Source organism: Amblyomma americanum, chromosome 10, assembly GCF_052857255.1.
Source record: "Amblyomma americanum isolate KBUSLIRL-KWMA chromosome 10, ASM5285725v1, whole genome shotgun sequence".
NCBI classification, from domain to species: domain Eukaryota; kingdom Metazoa; phylum Arthropoda; class Arachnida; order Ixodida; family Ixodidae; genus Amblyomma; species Amblyomma americanum.
In genome coordinates, this window is record NC_135506.1 from 130,199,700 (window position 1) to 130,217,604 (window position 17,905).

General features: G+C 44.3%; 1 protein-coding gene across 2 annotated transcripts; it reads right to left on the minus strand.

Moving 5' to 3' along the window:
• Positions 1–1,281: 1,281 nt before the first annotated feature.
• Positions 1,282–17,501, minus strand: LOC144107517 (uncharacterized). Of its 2 annotated transcripts, XM_077640557.1 has the most exons (6): positions 17,355–17,436; positions 10,660–10,783; positions 8,404–8,501; positions 4,283–4,499; positions 2,039–2,107; positions 1,282–1,607 (listed from the first exon to the last, which is right to left on the minus strand). In XM_077640557.1, the coding sequence occupies exons 2-6, from the start codon at positions 10,736–10,738 to the stop codon at positions 1,537–1,539; spliced, it is 534 nt and encodes a 177-aa protein (XP_077496683.1). In that variant the 5' UTR covers positions 10,739–10,783; positions 17,355–17,436; the 3' UTR covers positions 1,282–1,536. The 2 variants fall into 2 exon arrangements, with proteins under 2 accessions (XP_077496683.1, XP_077496682.1); XM_077640556.1 differs by lacking the exon at positions 10,660–10,783 and having other exon boundaries at positions 17,355–17,501.
• Between the last annotated feature and the right edge of the window lie 404 nt (positions 17,502–17,905).

The window sequence follows — 17,905 nt, forward strand, 5'->3', positions numbered from 1 at the left end:
TGCCAATCGATACTCGGCAAATTAAAGTCGCCCGCCAATATAATATTAGCCTGTTAATTCTCGGTCATTTCATTCTTTAACTTTTGTAAATATTCTGGAGAAGCATCCGGTGGTCTGTAAAGGGCATAAACAATAAAGCTGTGTCCCCAAGCACTTATCTTCACGCGCAAGCACTCAACATCATTGATATCTTCTAAGAGCTGAGCAGATATGCTATTCTTGATGAATACGGCTACACCCCCCCCCCCCCCCCCCCCCACACGAGTGCGCCTGTCCTTCCGGAATACTGCATAGGAAGCAGGAAATATATCAACACTTATTTCTTCATGAAGCCATGTCTCAGTCAAGACAGTAATATGAGGATCATGCTTTAGTAATAAAATTTCTAACTCGTCAGTTTGTTTTTGACACTGCGAGCATTAACACTGATTAGCCTCAGTTGCTTATCAGCCGTTTGGGTCGCGCGTCAATTCTGTGTGTTTGAAAAGTCGCTTTGCACGTCCGCTGTGTGAATACGAGATGAGCCTTGCGGAATTAGAGCGCGTCTGTTGAGGCTTTCACCCCTATAAAAAATGTCCTTGCCAATCTTCAGCTTATCATGAACCAGCGAAACTTTTTTTTTAAGCTGCCTTTCTTCTTTACAACTGTCCCAGAGGAGTTTTCTTTTTTTTCATTGTGGTTGGAGATAATCATTCTGAATCACGATGTTAGACCCTTTGAGTTTCGGGCAGTTTGCAAAAAGGGCTTTCTGTTTTTAATAATCTTGAAGGTAAATTATTATCGGTCGGTTCCCTTTGTTTTTTCCGAGCCTATGTATTCTTCCAATAGATTCGCACTTCACGCCCAGCTTGTCTTTGAATACCTCATTGACTATCTTTTCTTTCATGGTAGATTCGGTTTCGTCAGCTGACTCTTGTATCCCGTAGATAATTAGATTAGAACGCCTGCTATGGTCCTCCAAGCTCGATAGTTTCTTTGTCTGAGATGTCATTACTTGTTGTAAAGATTTCAAAGTCGTCTCTGCTTGCCCAGCCTGCTCCTGGGTTGCCGTAAAGTCGGGGAGCTGAGTTTGTACGTCCTGTAGTGTACGTTGTATACTGGCCAGTACATTGTTTAGGCTGCATAACTGCTCTTTAATTTCACTGACATCAGTAAGGATAGCTTGTTGGCCTTTTGTGTCGGTCCAGGATTCATTTCTACATCACAACAAAGAAGTAGCCTGCAGACTAACAAAAATTCGTAAGCAAGACTGATACACTGCTCGGGGCACGGCAGGACCACAATGCAACAGTTGTCGCTACACACACTTTGAAATGTCACCAAAGGACCAACCTGCACAACGAAGAACAGGTGGTCAGCATTGTTGCAGCGCTGGGTCCACCTTGCCCACTGATGCGGAAGCAGCAGAGCGTTTCTTTTATAGTTTCGGCTGTCGATGACGTCATGCGTTTTTGATCGAAAGGTGTCGCCAGAAGATCAACACACGTATCAGTTGACGGTACAAAAAGTTTGTCGGTTGGCACGAGCTCGCTCCTATCAAAGCTGGCAGAGTGATCCACGCAGCCCTCGTAGCTTGTCGTTGATACGGCGGTGGTTCCCAGCAAGACCTGCACAATGAAGAACAGGCGCCTGGTCAGCATTGCTGCAGCGCCGGGTCCACCGTGCCCACTGAAGCGGAAACAGCAGAGCGTTTCCTGAACTGTTACGCAGCGGATCCACCAAATATGTCACCGAGAAACGGTTGACGTACGCATGGCTCGTTTACTTGTACGTGCAAGACGCTGTTGGAACGCGCAAGGCAGCAGGCAGCTCTAGAGATGAAGAGGAGGAGGCATCAAGCCCCGAGATGGCTCAAGGCTTGCCAACTGCCAGGTAATACAGTTTAGCCGCGATACGGCGCCACTATAGGAGTCAGTACTGTGGCAATATGTTTGGAAAGGCATGCAAAAAACAGCCAAAAGACTTTTAAAATCAAAAGCTGGCTTGCATGCATGGTCAGTTACGTACTAACTTCTGCCAAATTATTTTATTTCCATACTCAGCATAGAAGAGAGACTATTCTTCAGCTGCAGCAGTGGGGTGGCAGGAAATCGGCCGCACCTGTACCCTGCAAACACACACAAAAAAAGAATCCATGCAATTTGCTAGTTGCATATGCAGTTCAAGGCAGCAATGTTACAAACTTCAGCAAATATCTGATACAATAGACAATAATAGTTGGACAGAAAAAGACACTAGCGGAATGAAAAGAAATCATTATACAGCAAAATGAGAGAGTTCCAATGCACCATCTGGCAATCAATTAAACAACCCCTAATACACGCACGCCCTCAGAATTTAAAAACCTAATTCAGGAAATGGTGAATAATGTATTAAGTACTGTATTTACACGACTGTAAGTCAACCTTTTATTAAATTCGAAAATCCGAAGCGGGGGGGGGGGGGGGTCGACTTATAATGGAAGCCAAAGCATGCCACCATAAATAAAGATGTGACAAATGAGATATCAGGGATGCTTAAGCGTGGTTCCAATTTCGTTTGCTATACGGCTCTACCGAGTATCATTCGGCTATGCGGCGCACTTGTTCGGAAGATTTATTTTTTACAATTAAATGCCCTCCACCACCGTGCTGTGCACTCAGCACTCATGGGAGTGTCAGTAGGAGACGGCAGGGACTGCTGCTCCAATTCAGGTGATGCTGCCACTCCAAATAGTAGCGCTTCCGGGGGTATCAGTAGCCGATGGAAGACCCGACATCACTCACGTATATTTTCTATTTACTCCACTGCCAGCCTTCTTTTATCAGTTTTCTATGCAGCGCTGCGTCTATCGTCATTTGTGCTCCGGGGACGGTAAGGGCTCAGCGCTCGTTCAGAGCTACATTCAAAATGGCTGTCATGCTTTGCGGCGAAGGAACAAAGAACTCTGTGTCGAGCAGCAAGTCTGATGTTTCAGAACGGGTGATGAAGGTGTGGCAGCTGCAGCGAGGAAAGATGTTCAGGTTTCCACGCGATGTCATGGTGCGGGATTTCGCTGGACGGCGGCATTAGAGCAATGTGCTGCGGGACTGCGGCAGTGACGACGATGGCGAAAGCGTGGACGAGTAGTCCAGTGACTAATATATACATGCTGATTTTGGAATATGCCCACTGGAAAGTTTTTCTCTTTATTCTCTGAAATTTGATACGGGGAAGTCGACTTACATTCGAGTCAACTTACATGTACATGGAGCAACTGACTGGCAACGTTAACGTAGAAAATAGACTTATTAGAAACTCTGCCAAACACATGGTTCACTGCAGAATGTGATAACAAGCACAATATCAGCTACTGCAAAGGTGTAAATAGTGGAACTTTTCGTACAACTGCACAGCAAAACGAGTCAGTTTGCAGTAATGAGCAATCACTATGACACTGATGCTAGCCTTCCTCAATATACATCTAGCGTGAGATTACTGTACTGCTAAATATGTTGAAAAACAAAGTATACCCTATTCTCCATAGCTCATGTAAACAGGCATCCCTGAAAAATGTCCCCCGCTTTGTCACAACCACCTGCACGAAACGGGGATGCGTGGAGTTGGTTTGAGACAAGCTGGCACCTGTTACAGCCGTTTTGTTTTTAGCAGGAGTGAGAACAATAAGCTGCAGGACACCTCTACGGACTCAAAGAAAATGCTGGTGGACAGTATATCCCCATGCGAAAAAATCTGAACAAAGCATTTCTGCACTGAGGCAGACAAAATTTCTGTGGCCATCGTATGAATATTACTTTGGCAGTGTTGTAGAAGCCATGAGTCTGCACTGTACTGCACCTATCCGAATAAAGGACTTTACTTAATGATTACAGAATATATATCTCGAAATTTTGTATCATACAAGGCCGCTAATTTCAGCACCAAGATATAGCCTTCTAGAATGCGAAACTTCTGCAAGGTCTATACATTCAAGTTTGGCAAACATAAACTGAAATTTACTTTGTTAACTAACTTAAGTTTTAAAAAAGCGAGGTTCGCATTTTATAAAATGTAACCTAATTTACTGCCTAAAAGTGAAACAATAGCTGGCGCCTTCATCTCCCAGAATGCAAAAAAGGTAGCTTAAAATTCATTTTCTATATCAATAACCATTTTGCTATATCAAGTTGAAATTCGATTTAAGTGACGTGTGGTGGTCAAGCTCTGAATTAAGGTGAAAATTTTTCAAAATACCCTTGCTACCAGTCTCACAGACGCACACCGTACTTTTAACTAAACTATTCGAAAACAAGACAGTGCATACCTAGCGCGGCATTCAGGCGTACAGGATACAGCCCATCCCTGGCCGGTCCTTTTTTATGGGCATATATAACCTTTCCATAAAGGGATTTTCCCCGAAGTTCTTCGGTAAAAAGATGCAGAAAAAGGCTTCTGGCAAACTTGGTTGGCAGCCCTTGGCAGTGTGCATGGAGCCTGCTGATCACAGTTTTCTCTACCATGACACCACCCCATATGTCCTCCTACACAAAAATGAAAGCACAACAGCCATAGATACACAACTGATCCATCGGTCTGTGCTAGCAATCATTCTCACACACTGTCACATATCCACACCAAGTAACGAGATTTGGCTTGCTTGTGAAGGATTTTGTTAGACGGGTGAAGGAAGCATAGTACGCAGCCCTATTTTTCATGGCCAACAAGGCCTTCAAGAAATGCAAAATTTCAAATGCCACGGTCTGCATCGAGGGTGAAATGCTGTGGGCCACGAGCCTGACAAGCAAGCTGGCTTCCCACAGCTATGAGGTCATTTTGCCAGCCAAGTGGGACAAGGCAAGTGAGCCAGTGGTACCATTTATGTCAGGACATTCAAGCGATTGCAACAAAAGACCATTTTTACGAATGAAAAGACGGTAAATTTTTTTATCAAAGCTTAAACACATGATGCAGGTTCGAATCGAAGCCAATACACTTTTTTTATGTCTGTTGAACTCCAAGGTGCATTAAATTCAAGCAAAATGGTACCCTGGAAGCGGGTTTAGGACTATATTTCGATTCTAGAACCTGCTGCACTTCCGAAGCAGATTCAGAAAAGGTATGCAATCAGTAAACAAAAGCAATCTCTATTACAAGCATGTGCAATTTGACTAATTTCGGATTGTTTCTTCTCAGGACAATGGGTCACATTTTCCTCATAGCACAACCGTGATCAGCGGTAGCACACTTGACCATCGCGTCCTTGATAGGCCTTGACCCATCAGTTCAGTGTGGTGACTGTCTAGCTATCTGCAACTGTCCTTTCTGCCTTTTCTTTGCAGCTTGTGGGGACCTGCCCTGCAGCCCCCTGTGTTTGCTTTCCCGCGAGGCACCGGGCTGCGGCAGTCTCACCTCAAGGATGAACGCATTCCCTTGTCAGTTACATTAACTGGCAAGAGGGGCGCCAGCATCGCTGCGCGGGAGACTGCCAAAGCCCGCGCGCTGGAGAGGGGGCATGGAATCTTCGGATGGGATCGTCGGCGCGAGCGGGCATGTCGCTCGCGGCTCCGCTCTTCCCCGGCGGGTCGAGGAAGCGGCGGGGAGACTGGCTCCCGTACTCGTCCCGCCCAGGGGCGCGGAGCATCCCTTGCCCTAGCGCGGGCGAACATTCGCTCGGAACCTTGCTGGTGAGTCGGACGACCTTGATTCATTAGCTTACCTTGTTACTAGCTGGCGTTATTGTTTCTATAGCAATAAATGCCTTTTTGTGTCAGCCAATGTGTCGTTCCTTTGTTCCCTCAGAGCAAGGCCCGCCGTGGTTGGCGAGCGCTCGGTAGCGTACGCGATCACGGGGTGGGGTCCGGGCGTCTTTGAACCGTGTCAGCCGCGATTGAGTGGGGAGAACGTACTTATTTCCCCAATTCAAACCCCACAAGCTGTAGCATATTACTGAATAGATATGCACTATATCCTTTTTAAACCATTTCTTTTTGCAATAGCTAATGCCGAGGCACTACAATGAAACCCTTCTTCTGCTTCAATTACTGTCTCCTTGATTCCCTGTCTGCAAACCATACATCGCAACGAAATTTATTTCCTCTCCCCCAAAACAAATATTTCAGGTTCCACTCCAAATTTGTTTTCACGCGTCTAAAGGTGCCCCCCTTTTCGTTTCACAAAAACAACTGCCAAAGTCAGCATGCATCTCACACTCGCAGCTGTGGCAGCATGACTGGTAGGCTTCCTACCACACGGATTGCACACGGCCATATCATGAACTAGATGCGAAATCGAACTCAAACGTCGCTGCACATCCTTGCTGCGGAAGCACTCCCGAGCCTTTTGCTCCCAATTCACGAAAAGAAAGCAGACAACTCAATGAGGAGATACAAAGACTAAACGATAAATGATGCAACTCTTTCAAAGCGAGGATAGCAAGCATGAAACAAAAGGCACTAACAAGATTTGTGTTGTCTCATCTTATTTTTTTCATCAAGCGTAAACATCAAGGAGTATAGACACCTAACTTTTCGTTGCGAGCTTTCTTTGTAATGATGCATGAGACTTATTCATCGATTACCACATGGCAGTAGTCTACGATCGTTCAATTTATAATCGGATTACATCTCTCACTTGTTTCAGTTTCAAAAGACGAGCCCTCACTATGACCTCGAAGGTCCATATGGGCCACATGACGCTTGACAAAAGCTGTGATACAACTGCTGCTTTGGTGTTTAATTCACCATAATGCTACAGCCAGCCTGCCTCAAGACTGAACACGGGTGAAGAAGCAGTGGTTATATCACGTTTTTCTTAAGCTTCATGCGACCTATGCAAACTTTTGACATCAAAACTATCACTCCACTGTTGAAACCAAAGCAAGTGACAAAAGAAACTTGATTACAAAATATTTAGAGGTCGCAGGCGAAAACCTTGTGGCGATCCATGTACAAATGTCTTAGCATCATTACAAAGAAGAAAAAGTGCAACTAAAATTTGGTACCTCCTTTAATGGACCTGCAGCTTATAGGCCCAGCTGAACACTTCAGCCTAATTACTAAAGCGAGTGATGACAAAGCGCCACCTGTAATGGTTACTCTGCCACCTTCTCTTTTTCTTCATGCTTCCTGTCATTTGCGTTGCTTTGCTATCTGGAACTGACCCAAACACATGCACATGTCGACAATCATGCACCGGTGCAGCCAGTGAGAACATGTTGCACGGAAGCAGGAACCATTCTGTAGTCTGTGTGCACTGAAGGCACAACATTGGCTGATTTATGGAGTGATGTTTTTGCACGCAGCTACAACACTGTAGACAAAACTACCAGCCACTTAGCAATTAAGAAGCCAAAAAAGAAATTTTTCAGTTCTTCCCTTCAGATGTTCGAACAGTACCAGTAAAGTTGAGAGATTGGTTGACAATATCTGCGAGCCAAAAGAGTGAAGAAATATACGTCCTAGCACTGATGCTGAAGCAGCAAAAGGGGCCGAATATCTGCGATTTGTGCAAAGAAAACATGATGGAAAATCTATTCAATTTGTCATAGTACGTTGTAGGTTGATTTCGCAATAGCGAAGTTTCTGTTCGAGCTAAATGTTTTAACGAGGTTTAGCTGTACTTGTAAATAAACTTTATTGCAAGAAAAACTAGCGAAGACTATAACTCCAGTTCTCCCTTGTGATACTGAAAAATCGAATTCAGAGCAGTATGCATGGAGTGCACTAACCCTGCTCGGACCACACTGCCTGTTAACATCAGTACTAACGTAAAGAAGGTTGCTGAAGGCTTCATGCTTCTTTGAAAAGCTGATGAACAAATTTTCAAAACATTTAATCACTTTGCCCTAACCTACTGCGATTCTTCAGCAGTGCACTTCCATACCATTTATTTCCATGCAGTGATGCTAGCTTAGTACTGGAACATGTTTGTGCCAATTTTGCCTCATACAAACATATCCACCCACCCACTTACCCACATTTACACAAACTTCAAGAATCGACAGGGCAAGCGTACAAAAGTTCCCTCCGCTGATCATCAACTAAGTTAACGGGCCTACCAAAGGTTTGAAATGACCGGTATAAGGCCAGCCACCGTCACCATGTATGCAATTTCCCCCAGTTTTGCTACTATTTTGCATATCATGCTAGATACCTCTACATTCCAGTTTGTTCATGCAGCACACTGTAGATCATCACTTCTCTGGTTTGCATTAATCACCACCCACCCAAGTCTACTTCTTTTTCTTTAATTCCAGCAGAAAACCAGAAACTTATATTGGTGCACTGTTAATGTTGCCCTCTTGCCACCGAAGAATGTCACACCAATATCTTGCTGTCCATTGCTGAATGCTTGGTCCTTAGTGTACCTGCAAGTATCTGCAGTAGTGCCAGTACTCTTGCTTTCCTTCTAACTAGGACAAATACATTTTAGAAAGCAAATTCTTACAGTGTCTGCCTTTGGCACGTCTGCCTGCCTTGGCGCTTCATCGAGAGCCTGCAGTCTCCTGAACAGTTTGTTGGTCTTCTTCACCATGGGAAAAGATTCTAGAGACAGGCATGAAAAGCTCAAGTTGAAGCAGGAATACTCACAATCACTGCATTGCATGCAAAAGTTGCACGGCAGCAGACCACCTAAAAATATTTTAGAGAACTCCTGGAATCTGTACTTTTGTCCGTCCTATGAATCAGCCGTAATGGCCACAGTAGTCATTCATGAGCAATGGGAGAGGGAACAGAAGCACTGAAGTGTAAATATTTTCGTTATTTCTCCATTAAATTTGAAATTATGAACATGAGAAACCAAAAGGAAAACAAAAAAGGTGTATTTTTGGTTGGAACAGAGCAAATGGACGAAGGACAAAAAAGAACAAGGAGCTCACAAATGATTAATCGCCTTTGTGTTCCCTGTTCATTTTCAGTCCGTCTGTTTGCGCTGTTCCACTCTAAATGCATCTTTACTAACTAGCGCAATTTTCCAGCATACGACCGAAAAAGGTGGGCGTGTCGCACATAATCATAAAATAACAAGTAAATGATTGCTCAAACTGTTTGTCCTCTCATATTGCTCACGACTAGATACAGTGCAGTGGCAGGAATGGCCAACAATTCTGGAGCATGCAGGCCCTATAGTGAAAATGATAGGTTTAAAAATGACGTGTTGCTCCAATACGTTCGTGGTGCAAAGTTGTAGGCAGCCGTCTTAGCCGGCTCTGCAAACTTATTTTTTGAAATTTTATTTATTGGTTTCTTAACAGCCCGAAAGCATTAAGTAAGGGAAGCATGCGTACAGGTTGGGGTCCCCCAAATTTACTTGTGTAACAAATTAAAACGAGGGAAACTTCGTACCTTTAGCATTAGTGCAAATTTTTCAGTGAAAAAATTGCAAAGGAAGCTGAGAGATTCTAATTTCAGTTGGGCTCTTAAATATTACTGTAGCGTGGTTTCTTTGACATTTAAAAGAAGCCCTCGAGACTGAAAAACTGGCGTACGACAGCGCTCCTATATAACCAAGCTAGCATTCCTAAATGCACTCATATTCAAGGAACTCAGTAAGCAAAACACAATGAATCAAGAGGCCACCACAAGCATAACGATCATTCCAAGATGAGCACGGCCACTTTGCTTCGCTGAAGTTATTTTATCACAAAGCAAGCGTGACCTATTGCGTTTCAAGGCATAGCAGAGGCCAGTGATTAGGCACTACTAGACTTAGACTACTAGACAAGTTTATACAAGGCTGTGACAGGTTTCTTGCAAAAAGACGTGGCACCTCTTCAGAGACAGTGTTTTATCGCGCAAATGCAGTCTTCGTCTCAAGGAGTAGTCTTAAGGAGTAGCGTTGCTGTGTGCTTTCCGCACTATTTGCTGCTTCCTTGTGAAGTGTTTGTCATGAAGAGACGCTCGGCCCTCCTCGAACTGTAACCTATACTTTAAGCTTGCGTGGCTAAGACATCCGGCAAAGACAGGATCGAGATCACGCTTGCACAGTGTAGTCACAGTATGCCGACCCATGACTGTAATTCGCAGAATTCAGTTACAACTTCTATTCAACAACTCTCCACGCTGACATTCCAAATTAGCATGGTCTACTAAACAAATCGGAAGCTCCAATGTTTGCAGCACAGTTACCGCTAGCAAGCACGAATCAGATACGAGGGATCAACCTATACGATTTGGAATGCATCTGAAACCTTTCTCGCTATCTTACACAGACAATGCTGGACACGTGATGGTGCTGCACAAGAAGCCCTATACATAGCAATACCAAAATTTAGCATTATTCGAGCCTCTTAGAACCAATTTTATTTTGCATGTGCATTCCCCAAGAAACGAGACAGGGTTGGATTCAGCCTATAATCTTTCTCATCACATATCAGGAGAATGAACCAGAATCATGCTTCAATTTGTTAAACAGTAGCAGCTGTGCACATTGGGTGGTAGCCTCAGATTCTTTACATCAGCCGCAGCTCTTGGTTGCTGAAATATTAGTCTGCCACAGCCTTGGCGCAACCTCATCAAATACCACTAATTTGTTGCTGCATGTAGAAGGTTTAGGACAATGGCACAGGTTGGTATAGCCTTGGCATACGAAGAATGCCTAGCTGACTGCCGATATGCTGCGCACAATGTTACCCTGTTACTATTACATGCCTCATAGTTAGCATCAGATGATCACATTTGACAACACATGTAACTAACTCACCAGCGTTGTTCTCTGCCACCTGTAGCCTCTCCTCTGCCACCTGAAGTCGGCCCTCGAGATTCCTTACATAGTCCTTCATCTCCGCTAACTCTTTTGCTGCATTTCACTGGCACACGCTGTAAACCTACAGCCGTGAATATTGAAAGAGTTCAAACAGACAGAGGTTTCGTACAAGAAGTCAGTGCATTTCTTGTACAGCAGGTTGGAAATTCTTCACTGGAAAGGCCACAGAAAAAGAGAAATATCTTTTCTGGTAGCAAGAACTACGTGCGGCTGGCAAGCTGCATACATCATGAGGAGAAAGACCGCAAAACAGGGCGGGACTGAGGCAGGCGACACCACAGGGTGGTACTGATAACTGAACATCTACAGAAAAAGCCGTAGAACTTATATGGATGAGTCGCGCGTGTATTCTGGCAAGCAATAGTAAAATGAAGATGAAGCATGAGAATACTGTTCAATAACAACCATGATGAAAACAATCGGTAGGCGAAGGGAAGGAAACCGATCAAGAATGACACAACTAACCTGCGCGTAACCAAGCAAAAAACAACCTAGTGAAACGCTTACAGAAACGCTAATTCTTTCTGAAAAATAGACACGGAAGGCATGCTGACACACATACCTGATTGCGATCCCATGATGGCAACAGCCCCGACAATTTTCCTTTCCAACTGCCCCTTTCTCCTTCCTGTGATCTCTGTGCAATTCAGCTCAGGATAGCAGCCTTTACAACTGCGACAGTGAACGGGCAGGGCAGGTCCTCCGGGCCTACTCAAGGAAGGCGCATGCTCTTGTAAACGAATGCTTAAGCATCTGCCAGTTTGGCCGATATAAAATCGGCCACAGCTGAGGGGAATCTAACAGACCACCCCAGTTGCGCATGAGACATACTTCTTCGAATGCCTCATGCCGCAAACTGCATGCGTTGAAGTCTGCTTCCCTCCCAAATTGAAGAGTTTTGAAAGCTCGCAGGGCGCAGACATGACCACGTCAACGCCATATCTTCCTGAGATCTTCTTAAGATTTTGGGAAATATTATGAAGATATGGTAAGACTACATACTTCTTTCGGCTAGCTGGCTCATTTTACCGGAAATAATGATGATAATAATAATTGGTTTTTCAGGAAAGGAAATGGCGCAGTATCTGTCTCATATATCGGCGTACACCTGAACTGCGACGTAAGCGAAGGGATAAGGGACGGAGTGAAAGGAAGAAAGAGGTACCGTAGTGGAGGGCTTCGGAATAATTTCGACTACCTGGGGATCTTTAATGTGCGTTGATATCGCACAGCACACGGGCACCTTAGCGTTTTGCCTCCATAGTCGCCGCGGTCGGGTTCGAACCCGGGAACTCGGGATCAGTAGCCGAGCGCGCTAACCACTGAGCCACCGCGGCGGGTATTTTCCGGGAAAAGGTGCCTTTTTTCGTTATCTGGTGAAGCTTTTTGAGCAGCGATTCGGCCACAGATCTTAACAGCCACTGATCTTAAGCTTTGCCAGACGGCGAAAAATGACGCCTTCCCATGAGCCAGCTAGCCGAATTAAGTATGTAGTCTAAACATATCTTAATAGAACTTCCCATAATCCTAAGATCTCGGGAAGATATGGCGTTGACGTGGTCATGTCTGCGCCCTGCAAGCTTTCAAAGCGCTTCAATTTGATGGGGAAGCAGACTGCAACGCATGTAGTTTGCGGCATGAAGCATTCGACGAAGTATGTGTCATGCGCAACTGGAGTGGTTTATAAGAATTCCCTCAGCTGCGGCTGATTTTATATCGGCCAAACTGGCAGATGTTTAAACATTCGTTCGCAAGAGCAGGCGCGTTCCTTGAGTAGCCCGGAGGACCTGCCTTGCCCGTTCACTGTCGCAGTTGTAAAGGCTGCTATCCTAAGCTGAATCGCACAGAAATCACAGGAAGAAGAAAGGCGCAGTTGGAAAGGGAAATTGTCGAGGCTGTTGCGATCCTGGGATCGGTGTCAGATATGTGTGTCAGCACGCCTTCTGTGTCTATTTTTCATAAAGGATTACCGTTTCTCTCAGCGTTTCACTAGGTTGTTTGATTTGGTTTTTCGCAAGTTAGTTGTGTCATCCTTGCTCGGTTTCCTTCCCTTCGCCGTACCGATTGTTTTCGTCATGGTTGCCATTGAACTTTTTTCTCATGCTTCATCTTCATTTTACCATTGCTTGCCAGAGTGCATGCGCGACTGATTCATATAAGCTCTGCTGTTTTTTTTTTTCAATAAATATTCAAATGTCAAATGTTTATTAAATGTTGTCAGTACCACCGTGTGTTGTCGCCTGTCTCAGTCCTGTCCTGTTTTGCAGTTTTGCTCCTCACGATGCCCTACCAACTGGCCTACAACCAAGCCCTTCTAAACTGCATACATCTCTGAATAACAAACTTTTGTGACGAGAATTCACACACCAGACTTAGATGAGAAGTATTAATTGTACCCACAGTTGATTAACCAGCACTCACTACTCCAAGACATGCGCTGAACAAATACATTGCAATTTTATAGTACGCACCCTTATTTACAGCTATTTAGTGATGATCTGTGGAGGCTATGAAGCAAAATTTAATGCAGGTATTGATTTCACATTTATTACTTGCACTCGGACACAGCCAGATAGGCATCTACACGTGGTGAGACAAGTGCGCTCACTTCTGTACACTCTGTGTGTGGTATTTAAATGACGGATACGTAACCCACCCTTTTGCATGCTTAATCCGCCCTGAAAAACGATCCAGAAGAAAAACGCCACTCTGGGAAAAAGCGCTTTGCATTAGGTTTGCGAGTGAATTTGAGAAAAAGCCAGGCTGCAACAACTGCACACTAAAAGCGTGAAAATGGATCTGGTTTCAACATGGTTTCAGAACAGGGCTTTCAACAGTAACGCAGCTTGCTGAAATTACTCATGACATCGCTAACACAATTAATGTAGGCAACCAGACAGATGCAATATTCTTAGATTTCTCTAAAGCGTTTGATGTTCCTCACGATGACCTTATAACAAAATTACTATCTTTTGGAATTGATTGTAACATTGTGTCATGGATTTCTTGCTATTTACAGAACAGAAAACAATGTGTTAAAATAGGTGAATACGTCTCGCAGAACCTGGATGTGTATTCGGGTGTACCCCAGGGATCAGTTCTTGCGCTTCTTTTGTTTCTCATTTACATAAATGATATTAATTCTTGTGTTAGTTCATCGATCCAGCTTCGCCTTTTTGCAGACGACTGTGTCGTATACATAGCTGTAAAAAAATTTGAAGATCAAATTCTCCTTAATTCTTTGGAATCAATCCACACTTGGTGTAAGACCTGGGGAATGAAACTTAACGCGAATAAGTCCAAAAGCATCACATTCACTAATAAGAGGCAGCCTCTAAGTTTTACATACACACTTGGCGACACACAGGTCAAAAAATATGATCAGGTGAAATATCTAGGACTCATCCTAACATCCAACCTGAGTTGGGAACCCTACATCAAATCAATTTGCTCTAAAGCTGAAGTCAAATTACATTATTTAAGGAGAAAGCTGCGTAACACGCCGGCCCATATTAAACTCAGTGCCTATAAAACTCTCATCAGACCTACCCTAGAATATGCGGATATAGTCTGGAGCCCCCATCAAAAAATTTTAATCAACAAATGAGAGCGCATCCAAAAACTAGCAGTAAGGTTTGTGTACTCAAAGTATTCTCGCCAGACTACCGCTACCAGTCTAATAGTTCAATCAAATTTGCAAAGCCTGTCACAGCGAAGAATCATTTCAAGATTAAAGTATTTTGTTCCAGCTTCTTCACGGCCACTTCAAAATAACAAATTCACAATACTTACACCCTCCTTTCAAACACTCGTCTAGAACTAACCATAGTAAAACAGTCCGTCAACCAGTCAGCCGTGTAAATATCCACAAGTACTCCCTGTTTCCAGATGCTATATCCTATTGGAATAAACTGCCTGAAGATGCGGTGAAGTGTACGTCCGTGAAATTATTTGTTAATTGTACTGAAAAAATGGACTTTTCTGTTTAATTTTCTCTATTATTTTTGTGTTTAGATCACAGAAGATCTCTGTATTTTTGTGTTTGATCATATTGATGCCTTGTTAACACTCTTGCAAGGGCCCGAAAAGGGTCTGCAGTATGTTGAAATAAATAAATTACAGATGGATAGATAAATAAGGCTGAATCCTTTAAATCAAGTGGCAGCTCACGCCACCTAGTCATCACTCGCAACATAAATGTTGTACTTAAACTGGAGACAGGGAACACACCTCTTCACCTTTAGTGCGAGCCATTCCATGACATTTTGCAGAGTGGAGATGAAATTTCAATCTTGTCTTGATTTCAGTCACCCGTCGGTTAACTTTCGCTTCGTTACTTCTGCCCATTTGAAATTATTATACCTCCACTGTCCTTAGATCAAAATATTTTGAATAAATCAGCTCCGTTGCCTTAAACTGTTGGCCAAAACTTTTTACACAAAAGTATCAAGTGTTCAGCCGTTCCCTCCTCCTTTCCACATGCACTGGACAACGTCTCTGTCTTTTGGTAGTTGACTCCATGCGCCTTAGTCGAGAGTACTCCCGTCCTGGCTTCTATAATTATTGTAGGTATTTTTTCTAGCCCACAGCTTTACCTCTCCATGCGCCTTAGTCGAGAGTACTCCCGTCCAGGCTTCTATAATTATTGTAGGTATTTTTTCTAGCCCACTGCTTTACCTCCATTTCTCTGAACGGCTCGTCAAAGTTTACTTCGCTGCCATGAAGGAGAAAACACTCAGGAGGGAGCATCCGGCAATGACCTTGAAGCCTAGCTATCAAGTCACCCGCTGCACACGCGGACCAGCGTGGCAAACTAGACGCCCACGCCATGGGTCGCGCGGACATGTGCACTAAAACATACCAACACCAAAACATAGTTGACTGGTACAGAGAGCAAAAATTGCGGAAGGGAACGGCTTCGTCAGCATTTTGCTTGCCAAGGCTGGTCGCGTGGCGTCATGCTTCCTCCACGAATGATGCTCGTTCCAAGTCACCTTGTGCCCCATGATTTAGTGTATTGCCTTAGGCCTACCTACTCGACACTGCTCAATTTCAAATCTTGCTTGAAGCTCGAGTCTCATGTACACGAATGCATTGGCAAAAGGCAGGCTACGAACCATCACACCTTTCTAGATTTGTCTTAGCACTTCGTACGTATCATAATTCCACAATGCTATATTTTTCATGACAGCTGAATTCCTGTTAACTTTAGTCGTTACATATTTATCACACTGCTTTAGCTACTCTGCACCATTATTAATCCATACCGCATCATCCTGGTACTTATTCACTACCTTCAGCAGGACCTCCTAAGTCCTATGCTCACTGCCCTCAGTATCATTAAAATCATGACTGCCAACTTTTCCTTACTAAACTTCAGACCTACTGTATCTCTCTACCACAGATGTCCATCAACCTCTGCAAATCTTTGTTGTCAGCCATTAGTACTATATCATCCGCTCACATCAATTCCGGTAATGACTGTCCAAATTCATTCTCCTTGTTTGAAAAAAAAAAGGTTAACGTCAAGTCCCCTCCTCTCTAGTTTGGTCTCAATCCTTGAGGGTGCATTGTAACCATTAAAGGTGACAGACGACCCTCTTGCCTGTGCCCCCTACCTCTATAGGCTCAGAGACATTTTTTTAAATTTTATATGCAATTAGTTCCTTTTATAGATACATTTTGAAAGATAGTTACTGCATCTTTCACATCTATTGTGCCAAGTATGTCCTACAAATCCTCTTGAGTTAAGCTGTCGTAAGCTCCCTTGATACTCAGAAATGCTAGCCATAGGGACCTGTGTTCCTTTTCAGTGAGCTTGAGACACTGCGTCGATAGATTTTGTCTTCTAATCTTCTTTGCATCCAGAACCCATTTTGTGGCTCCCCTAACACACCTTCGTTCTCCAACCATGCCTGCAGTCTGTCCTTTATAACCTGCATGGCGACCCTGTAAACCACTGACTTCACTGTTATAGGATGGTAGTTGCGTATCAGCTTTTTCCCGCTTTCCTTTCTATATCATGACCATCAAGCTTAGTCTACATTCATCAGGGCATTTTCCATCCATTATCATTTTGAACACTACCTCTCAATGTTTGCTTAGGTTTTGGGCCCAATTGCTTTATTAGCAATTTGAATACCATCCGGTCTTGTCGACCTGCTACTAGAAAGCTTAGTGGGCCCAGCGCCTAGTGGGCCTAAGGTGCAATTAGCAGTCTTCGTATGAAGAAAAAACGAGCCTATGACCTAAAAAAATAAGATCATATAAGCAAAGAATAGAGCGTTGAAAAGCCGCTCAGTCATCTCTGACCAACCGGGCGCACTGAAGAATTTGCCAAGAAGCGGTTTCATCTAGGTGCAGTTAGGGCACGAACGCAACCGCACACATTTTAATCGTATCAGAATTATTCTTATCTACATCGAAAACACCGCAACAGATCCAGAACGTGACGGGACACACGAGAAGAACGCACGTGTTCGTCTTGCTCACCAATTCTCCGTTCTGTACCCTCACTATGGTTTCTTCACAAACCACTGGTCACAGATCGTGTCAGACCGCGTGTTGAAAAACATAATAAAGAAACACACTATACCATCCATCCGAAAAATGTAGCAATGACAAGCGCTCACCTCTGCGGCAGCCTCCGGCTCCTTGGTTGCCACGGCAGCCTTTGCAAGGTTCGCCCTTTTCTTCTCCACGCTTCGTTCGGAGCCTGCGCTGTTTTAACACCATATAACACAGACAGCCAGTTATACTGCGCCTTGACGACTGCCGGAACCACGCTGCGCACTCACCGAAATCTAGGAGCTCCGCTTCTGCAGACGCTTCGCCGTCTTTCCAGCGAACCGAGACCACCTGGCCTCGCCCTTTCTTTACAGCATTCTCTTCTGTGAGAAGGCGCACGCTCAGCTCGGCGTCAACGAGGGCGCGCACGCTGTAAACGTCGCACGCGCGCTCCGTAACCCACCTTACCAACACGTGAGACATTTTGCGTCTTTTTTTTGCGTGCAACTGACGGGCTGATGCCAACGAGAAGAAAAAGCAAAATGGCGTGCGCGCGCAGCAGGAAGGAAGGAAAGGCGCGCTGGAAAAGTCACTTGACCACGGGTATTGTGGGACACCTTTCAGTCACAAATATAACAACGCCTTATTAAAGGAGTATAAACACCTAACTTTTGGG

Coding starts and splice junctions, on each gene's coding strand:
- LOC144107517 (XM_077640556.1), bottom strand. CDS start 17,457: ATGGTGTTAAAACAGCGCAGGCTCCGAACGAAGCGTGGAGAAGAAAAG. Junction 4,500..8,403: donor ACGTGCCAAAGGCAGACACT/GTAAGAATTTGC, acceptor ATTTTTGTGTAG/GAGGACATATGGGGTGGTGT. Junction 2,108..4,282: donor ACGCCTGAATGCCGCGCTAG/GTATGCACTGTC, acceptor GTGTGTTTGCAG/GGTACAGGTGCGGCCGATTT.